A 13,552-nucleotide genomic window follows, 5' to 3' on the forward strand; every position below is an offset into this window, starting at 1 on the left:
ATGTAAATTCCCCCGGTGTACATATGTATAGATTGCATTTTTATACTGCTACAGTGCTATTTTGGATGTTGATTGGATTTGCCGCCGTTTTTGGATTTGGTTCCGCCTTTTTTTTCTTTATATAAAAAAATATTTTAATTGTTTGACATTTGACTGCATTGTTAGAAGGTAGTAAGATACGTTTTTCAATGCACCACTATAACACCTGCTAAACTGTGTACGCGACCAATAAACTTTAATTTGATTTGGGAGATGCCTCAGCGTCACATTTAGAGGTAAAAGAACTTACCGGCTCTCCTTCTATTCCTTTGGCACCTGGAGCTCCTGAGGGTCCTTTGCGACCCTGGAATATTACAAACCATTGTAAGGAATGGAGATAGTTTAGTGCTTAGGGCACGTCCATTTTCTACTATATCAAGTACATCCCACCCCTAGGCTAGTTGGTTTCGTTACACCAATACATTACTCTTACATTCATAGTTAAGTGTATTGTCCAACATGCTACACACAAGCCTCTCTTTTCCAATTGCTAATGGTTTCCCCCAACAGGTATCCACCCTAGTCATGACTAACCTAAAAGAGCACTCTGTTAGCCCAATCACTTACTGGAAATCCTTTAGGACCAGCTTCCCCAGGCTCCCCAATCTTTCCCTGGAGCAAAATAACAGAAAGAAAAAGGGTTTTAAATAATAAACACATAATATGGTAATTTAGAGGAAATATTATGGTCATTTAGCACTGCAAACACATTTATGTAAAGTGACACATGGTTGACATTAATATTCAATGTGAATGTCCCATGCGGGAATCAAACCAACAACTTTAACATTGAATCTTACCAGCATTGTACTCTAACTAAATGAGCCATTGGAACCGCTGATGTAAATGTATTTACAAGTTGAATGTAGTATGAATGGGGACTCATAGCATGTTTGTCAATATGCATACTACCGTGCTCCATACTCTCACGCTCCGAGTACATTCTCTGAGGACATTCTCTTGGGTACATACTTGTGAGGACGAGAGTGTGGATAACGCATAAAACAATACATTTGAGCAGCACTCCCCCTACTGTATTACCTCACGCTGCACCTCCCCATTCACTGAACCTTCTTCCAGCCAGGACAATGGCAACAATAGAGACCAAATAAGATATACACAAAGCAAATGTTCTACTTCATAACTATCAGTCAGCTACATAATCGTAATAATCCAGCAACCAGATAGTTTAACAAGCAAAAATGACATAAAACAAATGATATGCAAAGTCGATGTCAATTTTACGTGGGTAGCTAGCTGCCAAATAACCAACAGTAGTAGCTAGCCAGTTAATGTTAGGCCTATTGACTTACTATGGGCTCGCAATCTAAACATGCCAGTATTAATACATTATGGCGCAGCGGTCTAAGGCACTGCATCTCAGTGCTAGAGGTGTCACTACAGACACCCTGGTTCAAATCCAAGCTGTATCACAACCAGCCGTGATTGGGAGTCCCATAGGGCGGTGCACGATTGGCCCAGTGTTATCCGGGTTTGGCCGGTGTAGGCCGTCATTGTAAATACAAATTTGTTCTTAATAACTGACTTGCCTGGTTAAATAAAATAAAATAAATAAATTAACGTATTAAGATAAAATATTGTAGTTAGGTAACATGTGAATAGGAAACATTTAATTCCAAAGTCTGAGCTTATTTTCCTCTTGCTTCAACTCAAATAACATGGTTTTACGTGGTTGCGTCATATTTAGGTGCATACTTTCCGTTGAAGCTTGCATCGATATGCAAACGGAGTAAGCATCCGAGAAGTTCCCTCTGTGCTCCGTTTTGCATACTTTGATTTGGACTCTACTCCTACACTCCCGTGCTCCAATTTGGTGCTTGTGGCAGGAAGTAGGTAGAATACATTTTGATAAACACCCATAGGCTCATCGTACTATATTATTCATTACCAGGCATGGCAAAGTAGTCATGTGAGGTAGGAAAGCATATACCCAAAGGTCCATGGGTTGGACACGGCCCATAACTGGGCAGAGTGGGAGGGTATGAGCAAAAACTGTTATTAAAAACGTAACGGTCTTAAAACTGCTCGTACTACATACCATCTCCCCTGGGAAGCCTAGTTTTCCTGGTGGACCATCGGGACCCTGTAGAAAAACAAATTTGTCAATGTCACTTATGGTCTTACTAACACAGACAGACCCACACACACAATACCCAAGAACTCTTGTCTTTAAGAATGCCACAAACAGTTTACAATCATTTTAATTAAAAGTTTCCCAAAGTTGGCAAAGAAAATATCCCTAAAAGAAGATCCTGTCCCAGAAAGTGTCCTTCAGATGTTGAAAATAATCAAAGCAATAAAAGACTTGTGAACAAAGCCACATTTAAAAGTATTATATGGACATATTTAAGTACCAAATTAAGGCACAAACAAATGCCGCATTGCAGTATCCATGTTTTCCATTGGCTGTGGTTGGTGTGTTCATTGGGGAATGAAGTCATAGTGTTCCGTAACTGAGGAGGTCAATGCAGCAGAACAAACAATAGTGTGACCTCTGAACTTTTAACCCCATCCTCACCTTTCCTCCAACTGACCCCTTCTCCCCAGCTGGACCGTCAGGACCCCTCGGACCCTGAAGGAGAGAGAGAGAGAGAGAGAGAGAGAGAGAGAGAGAGAGAGAGAGAGAGAGAGAGAGAGAGAGAGAGAGAGAGAGAGAGAGAGAGAGAGAGAGAGAGAGAGAAAGTCAGGAGAGAGAGAGAGAGAGAGAGAGAGAGAGAGAGAGAGAGAGAGAGAGAGAGAGAGAGAGAGAGAGAGAGAGAGAGAAAGTCAGGAGAGAGAGAGTAATTGAATGAATATAAAGTGTCCTCTTCTTCATGTAGGGCTCTTCAGCCAGAAAGGCGTTTAACAGCAATAAATGTGGTCTAACATAAACGTTTAAATGTTCCCACTTAAATGATCCCATTCTACTGCAATTGTGTTAATTTGAGGAATTGCTTAAAAAAAACGATTTCATATATTATTTAGGCACTTCCCATGACCGTGGTGGGTACCGTGGTTACAGAGAGGAAAGAGTGATTATTGGAGACAGTTTTAAACATGCGACTATGGTTGGAGACACAGAGGGAGAGGTGACTGGTCGGTGCTGTAAATGTTAGGGGTTTTCTCCTAAAGCCACTTGTGACCTATACAGTAAAATGCACACTGATGTCTCGATTCTGCTCCCATCGTCTTTCCATGATCACATGGCCACAGTATTCAGCTGAACATTGGGGACAGTGTCACACAGAGAAGCCATGACCTTTCAAATACCAACTGCTGAATCATCCGGACCGAAACAACTAGATATCAATGCCTAGGATTCCTGCAGAGAAACTCAAAATATAGGTGAACAGTTTCACAAATTTGATAAAGGAAAATTATCCATGTGCTTCAGACATCTAGCATGGGTGCATCAAATATAAAAAGCCATTCTGGCATTGAAGAAAGCATGTTCTGTTTGAAGGAGAAAAATACAGCCTCAGTCATATGCAGTGAACTAGCCTCAACGTTTGTGAGGAGAGGACATCGCTGATAGGAAGACAATTATAGGTCACTTATCCCATGGAAAATCCAGTCAGCCTTCTGATTAGGGTTGGGCAGTATGCAGATTTTCATACCTTCATACCGTTTCTGTACCGGGGAATACGGTATTACTGGAAGTGCACACAGGGGGCGCTATTTCAAATAGAAAAAAAGGTAAATGAACAAAATAAAGGGATCTTGATCCAGGAGGGGATTGAATGTCTCTGCTGGAACCAAGAAGCTTGATCTTGACATCTAGCCACTTAGCTAGCAAGTTAGCCAACTATTTCATGCATAACTGGAGCCCTGAGCTGGATATAATTGATTTGACACATCTTATATGTCTTATAATTATTCTTAACTTAGTGTTAGTTATAAGCAGTGGCGTAGCACGCAACCCCGCGAGGGGGGAGTGCCCCCAACCCCCCCGGCATTGAAAACATACCGTTGATATTTGGAAATACCCTGGTATACGGAATAAACCATATATCGCCTAAGTCTACCTGTGATGTCGGTAAACTACTTTGTTCCATTGCACAGGACAGACTGTAACTAGACACAGTCATTCAGTTTGCTCTCTCCGCTGAGTTCACGAGAATTGAACCGTCCTGTTTCTTTTGAACCCGAGATGATCGTGACACTGACTACACTTGTCTATTCTCTGCTCTGGCTATGGACGCCATGATCTGTTCTGCTCCGTATACATTCGACCAGACCATGCCTTTTTGCTGGACTTCTTCGTCTACCATGCCCATCTCTGTGAATACTATGGCTCTTGGTCTTATAGGAAGAAGAGACTGGATGTATGGTCGAGGTCAAAGATTCAAGGTGGCCAGCATGTGTTTTGTTATTGTACACATATGATTTGGGGAGATGCATCCCTTGAGGACTGCAGAGTCATGGATAAAAATAACTTACACCAGGGGGGGTTAGAGTCAATGACAGAACTGTATACTGTACTCTCCTTGTTCCTCCTCCAGCCTCATTCAAAACCACACTTACTACGGCTGTCCAACCTCAACATACGCCAGTAAACACTCAAGTAACAAAGGAGGACTTGGACTGATGCTATATAGTAAATGGTCCAATCTGTTGTTACAGAAACTTCTCTCTCAAACAGATATCTATCATCTCTGTTCCCAGTACTAATGTATTACTGGCTAGCCTGGGTGTCAGTCTGCTAGCCTGGGTGTCAGTCTGCTAGCCTGGGTGCCAGTCTGCTAGCCTGGGTGCCAGTCTGCTAGCCTGGGTGCCAGTCTGCTTGCCTGGGTGCCAGTCTGCTTGCCTGGGTGCCAGTCTGCTAGCCTGGGTGCCTGCTTTCTTGAAAACTCCTTATGGGATTGTCATAACATGTTTGGCTTGATACTAGGTCTCTGTTTGTTCCTAGGCTTGATAATGGAGTTGGCAAGATCCCAAACAGATCTGGGACCAGTTGGTGGTGGTGCTGATCTAAAAGGTATCACTGTCTGACAAGGTTTGAGTAGATTTTGTTGCCGGTGCTTTAGTAACTGATCTATATAAGGCATTATTATTTAACTTTGAAGAATTTCTGCCTCAGAACCAGCTGGTGATCGTTTCTAACATTAGTCTACTAACAGGCCTAGGCAGCCTTTGGTCACTGTCCCAATAGAAGACGCTGAGGGGTATTTTCCATTTCTTAATGTGTCTTAACTGAGTTTAATTGCGTTCATCTTCTATGGTTTATTTTTATAAGCCTTATTATAATTTACTGCTATTCTAAGTTATTAAATATTCAATATGGGATTGCATAGAACATGAAATGAGTTATGCAAAATTATTCCATAATATGCCTATAATTATACCACTTATGCATATTAGAGGGATCAGTCATGAAGTTGGATAGACCTGCAGTGCAATAGACAGTTAGTTAACCCTTTATTCAAACTGTACAATAAAGGGTTACCAAGGGTTATTTTGTAGTTGAAGTTGTAAGACTGTGCATTGTACTTTGGCGGTGTCATGATAGCAAATCTATAGTTAGCGTGCGAAGGTCTGGAAAAGTTTCCATCCACAGCGATACTAGCTTGCATTAATAAAAAAATGTAGCCATAACAAATGATGGTGTGTAGGGAACGTAGTGGATGCTGAAGGAGTACATCCTGTTCCTTACCCTCCTGCCTTTAGGTCCTCTGATCCCACCGAGACCCCTCGAACCGGCTGGACCCTGCAGGAGGAAGAACACACCACATTATATGATGGAAGGCAGTAACGTTACCACACTCACTGAGACGAGTAGCAGGACTGACTAATGAGACTGGAGCTGGGCCTACAGGATGCTAGTGAATGTAATGCATCTCTATCATGACCAAAGAGCTGATCTAATGACCCTGAAGGATATGCATTTAGTCATGCTTGCACAGGAGATCCTATTGAGATGAAGCATGTAATTTTCAAAGGACACCTGGTCAGAAGAAGTAGAAGAGTATGCTCTGTGATTAACACTAATGCACTCTTCTGCTGCAGTCTCCTGCGCAGCTTGCTAAAGCATCTCTGAGTCTGACCGGCATGTCTTGCCACAACTTGTGTGATGTCGGTGCACGGCGTGAGGAGACTAAAGACATGTAGACATGCTATAAAGGTAAAGGGTGGGAGCTGCATTAGCTTAGCCAGAGGTGCTAAAGTTTACAGCTGGCATGGCAGCTATCCTGACACTGATTGAGTGTCTTTCTGTCACTTCCCATCAACATCAACCAAGGTATGTGCTGTGGGGAATGTCTCCCAAACGCCTCTTGTGTGTACAACTGTCTTTAGTGTCTAAATGAGCGAAGATTAAACGGTATTAGTGAGGCCTCATCACAGACCTTTCTTGGCTATGTTTATGTAGCTGGATTCCAAACGAGGCAGGCAACAAACCCTTGAGGAGCCAGAATGGGTAGTAGCCTAAGAGTTTTTAAGAGGCTAAGTCTGACCTTTGAAGACACTTAAACTAAACTCAAACAGACTCTATGCCAAGCTGCTGAATGTACCAAATAGAACAGGTTTTAACTTGATGTCTCATTCAGTTTGTTTACAGCACTGATGCCTTGCTTCTAAATGCATTCTGCCATGCTGCATCTAATGCCAAACTAGAAACGATGCTATTTCAGAGTAGTGTTGGTGGGATGGGGTTCATTCTTGTAGTAAATCTACAGGGCACAAGACGTTTAAAATGGTACCAAATGTTATGGGCCGGTTTCCCAGACCCAAATTAAGACTATTCTATGGAATAAAAATAATCTCCACTGAAAAAAAATTCTGGTCCAGGACTATGCTTAATCTGTGACTGGGAAACTGGCACTAAATGTGTGAAGCAAACAGGCTTTACTTACTGGTATCCCTAGAGGTCCTGATGAACCACACTCTCCAGGAGTTCCAGGATGACCCTGACAGACACACAGAACAACAGCATGAAGACATTCATCATACTTCAAACCCATTTAAAACCTCTTTCTAACATACTCTAATACTGACAGTGAACTGATGACTATTGACAATTGTTAGCTGTTCAACTGTTTCAATGTACTGTATTGTCTATTTTTAGACTGTACGATGTGGCTGACTGAACAGTTTGTTAGTTTAGGTACACTCTTAGAAAAAAAAGTGCTATCTAGAACCTAAAATAGTTTTTCGGCTGTCCCCATAGGAAAATCCTTTGAAGAACCCTTTTTGGTTCCAGGTAGAACCTTTTTGAGTTCCATGTAGAATCCTTTCCCTAGAGGGTTCTACATGGAACCCAACATAGTTCTATCTGGAACCAAAAAGGGTTCTACCTGGAACCAAAAAGGGTTCTCCCTTGTGGACAGCCAAAAACCTCTTCTGGAACCCTTTTTTGTAAGAGTAGTGAGATCTGTCATAACTGTATCTGCCTTACTCTATCACTTCTCAATAGCTGAGGCACTGCGTTGTTATACAATGAACATCTTGAGTCAATATGCTGAGAAGATAATGTAGATGCAAACAATATGGGGCTCCCAGCTGTTTGCTGCTGTGTGAAGCATTTACAATACTAGGTAATGAGTTGAGAAACCAAGAAGAGATTAATTTGGAAACTTCTGCACATTTATATACAACATAAATGCTATCCTCGCTACAGTGCATCCCAACATGAAGTTGAGCTGACTGACAGTATGACTAACAAAAACGTAATTTCGTACAAGATGTACAAGCTATACATATCTCTTTCTCAGTCAGAAGGTTACCTATCTTAGTGCCCCATTGCTCATCTCCAAGCACCCAGATGACATCCTGTCCTACCCATATAGCGTTGAATGCCCCTGGGAATAGAGACGGGGTCCAGACTTACTCCTTACCATCGCCCCCTTTTCCCCTGGCGGTCCAGGCAATCCCATCTCCCCACGGTCCCCCTGGAAAAACATATAGCACTGTAGTTTAGTTTATTATTAGCTGCGTTTGTTTCCCCTGGCGGTCCAGGAAATCCCATCTCCCCACGGTCCACCTGGGAAAACCAACACAGCTATGAGGACCCTGCATCACATAGGTAGGACCAGGAGTCTTCCCTGTAGTTAGTTATGGTCAGGTCACAAAAAAGGTTTAAAAAATGATGGTGCCATGGGTATATAGTTAGCAGGGCGGCAGGTAGCCTAGCGGTTAGACTCTAGTTCGAATCTCCGAACCGACAAAAATCTGTTGATGTGCCCTTGAGCAAGGCACTTAACCCTAATTGCTCACGGTTCGCCGTTGTTAATGACAGACCCTGGCTGTGACCCCACTATCCGATGGTGTCTCAGGGGGAGTGGGATATGCAAAAAACACATTGCCAATTCATACGTGTTTTAATACACACTTGTTGCACGTGTGAAATAGGACAAATATAAGCACCTACCAAATTATTATTATAATGCACATAATAATTCACATTTCCTGTTGCTGCAAGATGATTTTCTTTCTGTAGCCAATTGGTTCAAATTAAGATCCTACATCTGTAGTTATAGCACAAGACATCAACAGGAAGCAAACTCAGCAGGCAAAATGGGTTGAACTGACGTAATTAATTTCGACCAGCTTACAACTGTTTGTAATAACGTCATTTCAACCATCTTTGCCACTGGGAAAGTAGAGCAATAACAAATCTGAATCTTTCAATATGACCGAAACAACAGTTTATGAGTTGAAAAGCCTTCCTGTAATGTCTAACGCAAAGATACACAGCTAACCTTTTCTCCTGCGAGGCCAGGCTCCCCAACAGGGCCGATGAAACCCACCAGCCCCTGCAGAGACCAACACAGGAAAGCACACAGTCAAAGCCCTGTACTTACACCATGGCCTGCAAGGCAGTGGAGCAACAGCAAAACACACACGCATGAACATACGCAGTAAGAGAGAGAAAGACGCACACACACACACAAACAGACACACACAGACACACATAAACAGACACACACACACAGAGTGAAGTATAAACAAACAGAGAGCGAGAGAGAGGAGAGAGAAAAGCCTTTACCCTCTCGCCAAGCTTTCCGACCTCTCCAGTTATTCCGGGCTCGCCCTACAGCAGAATACCAAATTAGCATTTCATAAAAAGATTCAAACCATTTAAAGTTCAGATCAGTCAGAGAGAACATGCTTAGTTAGAGGCCAGTCCCCCTGGTAATAGAAACGTGACATCTAATTTACACACAGTTAAATGAGAGAGCGAGAGAGACAGAGCAACACTGTAAACATATGTTTGCCATGCCAATAAAACGCTTTGATTTGAATTGAGAGAGAGGGAAGAGAGAGAGAGATAAAGAAAGAAAGAAAGAAAGAAAGAAAGAAAGAAAGAAAGAAAGAAAGAAAGAAAGAAAGAAAGAAAGAGTGAGTGAGAGCAAGGGGAGACCATGTTAAACAACGGACTCAGGCAGATGGATGGAGAGAGTGATAGAGAGAGAGTGATAGAGAGAGAGAGAGAGTGATAGAGTGATAGAGAGAGAGTGATAGAGATAGGGTGATAGAGGGAGAGAGTGATAGAGAAAGAGAGCGATATAGAAAGAGAGTGATAGAGAGAGAGAGTGATAGAGAGAGAGTGATAGACTCCAGCAGATGGATGGAGAGAGAGTGATAGAGAGAGAGAGTGATAGAGAAAGAGAGTGATAGAGAGAGAGAGAGGGAGGGAGAGAGTGATAGAGAGAGAGTGATAGAGCGAGAGAGTGATAGAGAGAGATAGAGAGATAGAGAGAGAGAGAGTGATAGAGAGATAGAGAAAGAGCGAGATAGTGATAGAGAGAGAGTGATAGAGAGAGAGTGATAGAGAAAGAGAGAGAGTTATATAGAGAGAGAATGATAGAGAAAGAGAGTGATAGAGAGAGAGTGTGATAGAGAGAGAGAGTGATAGAGAGAGAGAGTGTGATAGAGAGAGAGAGTGATAGAGAGAGAGAGTGTGATAGAGAGAGAGTGTGATAGAGAGAGAGAGTGATATACTCCGGCAGATGGATGGAGAGAGTGATAGAGAGAGAGTGATAGAGAGAGAGAGAGTGATAGAGTGATAGAGAGAGAGTGATAGAGATAGGGTGATAGAGGGAGAGAGTGATAGAGAAAGAGAGCGATAGAGAAAGAGAGTGATAGAGAGAGAGAGTGATAGAGAGAGAGTGATAGACTCCAGCAGATGGATGGAGAGAGAGTGATAGAGAGAGAGAGTGATAGAGAAAGAGAGTGATAGAGAGAGAGAGGGAGGGAGAGAGTGATAGAGAGAGAGTGATAGAGCGAGAGAGTGATAGAGAGAGATAGAGAGATAGAGAGATATAGTGATAGAGAGAGAGAGTGATAGAGCGAGAGTGATAGAGAAAGAGCGAGATAGTGATAGAGAGAGAGTGATAGAGAGAGAGTGATAGAGAAAGAGAGAGAATGATAGAGAAAGAGAGTGATAGAGAGAGTGTGATAGAGAGAGGGAGTGATATACTCCGGCAGATGGATGGAGATAGAGTGATAGAGAGAGAGAGTGACAGAGAAAGAGAGTGATAGAGAGAGAGAGTGATAGAGAGAGTGATAGACTCCGGCAGATGGATGGAGAGAGAGTGATAGAGGGAGAGAGTGATAAAGAGAGAGCGTGATAGAGAGAGAGAGTGATAGAGCGAGTGATATAGAGAGCGAGAGATAGACTCCGGCAATAGGATGTAGAGAGAATGATAGAGGGAGAGAGTGATAGAGTGAGAGAGTGATAGAGAGAGAGAGTGATAGACTCCTGCAGATGGATGGTGCATTATGTTAATAGAATCTGACCTTTAGTCCTTCGGGACCTGTTTTCCCCGGGAATCCCTGCCTTCCAGGTCTGCCCTGAACAGAAAACATACATGAACCATAGTACTGAACCTCATCAAACAGTACAGTAGAATCATCACCTGCCCTAAAGACAACCGTCCTAGTATCGTAACCCACCCGCCACCACACTAACAAACCTACAGACAGAATATACTGTAAAGCTACAATTTGTCCTAAGGACTCCTCCAATCTGGCTTTAAGAGTGCTTGGATTAATGTATGGTGTGAAAATGATGGTTGACTTTGTCATGCAGTAGCATAATGTGTCCAAGACATTTGTCCTTTTAGGGACAGAATATTATACTGTCTAATCTTGTTTTACTCAGACCAGTGATATGATGATTGGACGAATGGGTTAGAACAATACAACACTCAAAAACTTTTACAAGTTTAAGAGCACCAACAAAGCACTCGGCTTTCACACTCATTTCGTGGAATGTCTTCTGTTATTGTCAAAGTTTTAATGCCTGAAAAAGATGTGCTACTTTTGTTGACTTTTCCTGGCAGAGAAGAGAAACGTCACTATCCCTCTCTATATTATTCAAAGACCCAAGTCCATCCACAATGGAACCGAGAATTTAGCTCACTAATGCATTAGTAAAACATCATTGGATCGAATGTGTTATATTGAATCAGAATATTCAATGAGTTGTGGTGTCTGTCTTTCGGAGATGGCCGTTTGGAATCCTCTGTTCTTTAATGTGTTTAGTCATCTGTATGAGAGAGTAGAACTGGATTAGTGCTCTGCTATTGTTGAACTGGATTAGAGTTCTGCTATTGTTGAACTGGATTAATGCTCTGCTGTTGTTGAACTGGATTAGGGCTCTGCTGTTACTGAATTGGATTAGGGCTCTGCTATGGCGGAACTGGATTAATGCTCTGCTGTTGTTGAACTGGATTAATGCTCTGCTGTTGTTGAACTAGATTAGGGCTCTGCTATTGTTGAACTGGATTAATGCTCTGCTGTTGTTGAACTGGATTAGAGTTCTGCTTTTGTTGGACTGGATTAATGCTCTGCTGTTGTTGAACTGGATTAGAGCTCTGCTATTGTTGAACTGGATTAATGCTCTGCTGTTGTTGAACTGGATTAGAGATATGCTATTGTTGGACTGGATTAATGCTCTGCTGTTGTTGAACTGGATTAGAGTTTTGCTATTGTTGGACTGGATTAATGCTCTGCGGCTGTTGAACTGGATTACAGTTCTGTTATTGTTGAACTGGATTAATGCTCTGCTGTTGTTGAACTGGATTAGAGTTCTGCTATTGTTGAACTGGATTAATGCTCTGCTGTTGTTGAACTGGATTAGAGTTCCGCTATTGTTGGACTGGATTAATGCTCTGCTGCTGTTGAACTGGATTACAGTTCTGTTATTGTTGGACTGGATTAATGCTCTGCTGTTATTGAACTGGATTAGGGCTCTGCTGTTGTTGAACTGGATTAGGGCTCTGCTATTGTTGAACTGGATTAATGCTCTGCTGTTGTTGAACTGGATTAGAGATATGCTATTGTTGAACTGGATTAATGCTCTGCTGTTGTTGAACTGGATTAGAGTTCTGCTATTGTTGAACTGGATTAATGCTCTGCTGTTGTTGAACTGGATTAGGGCTCTGCTATTGTTGAACTGGATTAATGCTCTGCTATTGTTGAACTGGATTAGAGTTCTGCTATTGTTGTACTGGATTAATGCTCTGCTGTTGTTGAACTGGATTAATGCTCTGCTGTTGTTTAACTGGATTAATGCTCTGCTGTTGTTTAACTGGATTAATGCTCTGCTGTTGTTGAACTGGATTAATGCTCTGCTGTTGTTGAACTGGATTTGGGCCCTGTTATTGTTGAACTGGATTAGGCTCTGCTATTGTTGGACTGGATTTGTGATCTGCTGTTGTTGAACTGGATTAGTGCTCTGCTGTTGTTGAACTGAATTAGGGCTCTGCTGTTGTTGAACTGGATTAGGGCTCTGCTGTTGTTGAACTGGATTAGGGCTCTGCTGTTGTTGAACTGGATTAGGGCTCTGCTATTGTTGACCTGGATTAGGGCTCTGCTATTGTTGGACTTGATTAGGGCTCTGCTATTGTTGGACTTGATTAGTGCTCTGCTATTGTTGAACTGGATTAATGCTCTGCTATTGTTGAACTGGATTAGTGCTCTGCTATTGCTGAACTGGATTAGTGCTCTGCTATTGCTGAACTGGATTAGTGCTCTGCTATTGTTGGACTTGATTAGTGATCTGCTATTGCTGAACTGGATTAGTGCTCTGCTATTGTTGGACTTGATTAGGGCCCTGCTGTTGTTGAACTGGATTAGAGCCCTGCTATTGTTGAACTGGATTAGAGCTCTGCTTTTGTGGAACTGGATTAGAGCTCTGCTTTTGTTGAACTGGATTAGAGCTCTGCTGTTGTTGAACTAGATTAGAGCTCTGCTATTGTTGAACTGGATTAGTGCTCTGCTGTTGTTGAACTGGATTAGTGCTCTGCTAACTGGAGTGATATATTGGCATGTATTGTTGAATTTGGGACGACTCCAGACTAACTCTTTATTTAGTCTATAATGGATGCAAATGGGAAGTCTCTGTAGGAGGATGCTTTATGATGGAATCCAAGGCCAGGCTACTCACTGACACAATCAGAAAAAAGGTCTGGATTTCAGAGCTCGTTTACCGGATCTTGGAGAGAGAGAGCCTGCGTCCCAAATGACACCCTATTCCCTACACAACTTTAGACCAGAGCTCTATGTGCGC

The 13,552-nt window shown here is 42.3% G+C and overlaps 1 protein-coding gene across 2 annotated transcripts in view; it reads right to left on the bottom strand.

Annotated features, from left to right (window-relative positions):
- The window catches only part of LOC139545028 (collagen alpha-1(XXVII) chain B-like), a 96,891-nt gene that overhangs the window by 15,947 nt on the left and 67,392 nt on the right, over positions 1–13,552 (bottom strand). For both annotated transcript variants that reach the window (XM_071352362.1, XM_071352364.1), the window contains exons 23-32: positions 10,777–10,830; positions 9,023–9,067; positions 8,736–8,789; positions 7,872–7,925; positions 6,891–6,944; positions 5,693–5,746; positions 2,579–2,632; positions 2,099–2,143; positions 607–651; positions 290–343 (exon numbers count right to left, since the gene is read on the bottom strand). In XM_071352362.1, the coding sequence (XP_071208463.1) occupies positions 290–343; positions 607–651; positions 2,099–2,143; positions 2,579–2,632; positions 5,693–5,746; positions 6,891–6,944; positions 7,872–7,925; positions 8,736–8,789; positions 9,023–9,067; positions 10,777–10,830 (513 nt within the window). The remainder of the gene's footprint in view (positions 1–289; positions 344–606; positions 652–2,098; positions 2,144–2,578; positions 2,633–5,692; positions 5,747–6,890; positions 6,945–7,871; positions 7,926–8,735; positions 8,790–9,022; positions 9,068–10,776; positions 10,831–13,552) is intronic.

Source organism: Salvelinus alpinus, chromosome 19, assembly GCF_045679555.1.
Source record: "Salvelinus alpinus chromosome 19, SLU_Salpinus.1, whole genome shotgun sequence".
In the NCBI taxonomy this organism is placed as follows: domain Eukaryota; kingdom Metazoa; phylum Chordata; class Actinopteri; order Salmoniformes; family Salmonidae; genus Salvelinus; species Salvelinus alpinus.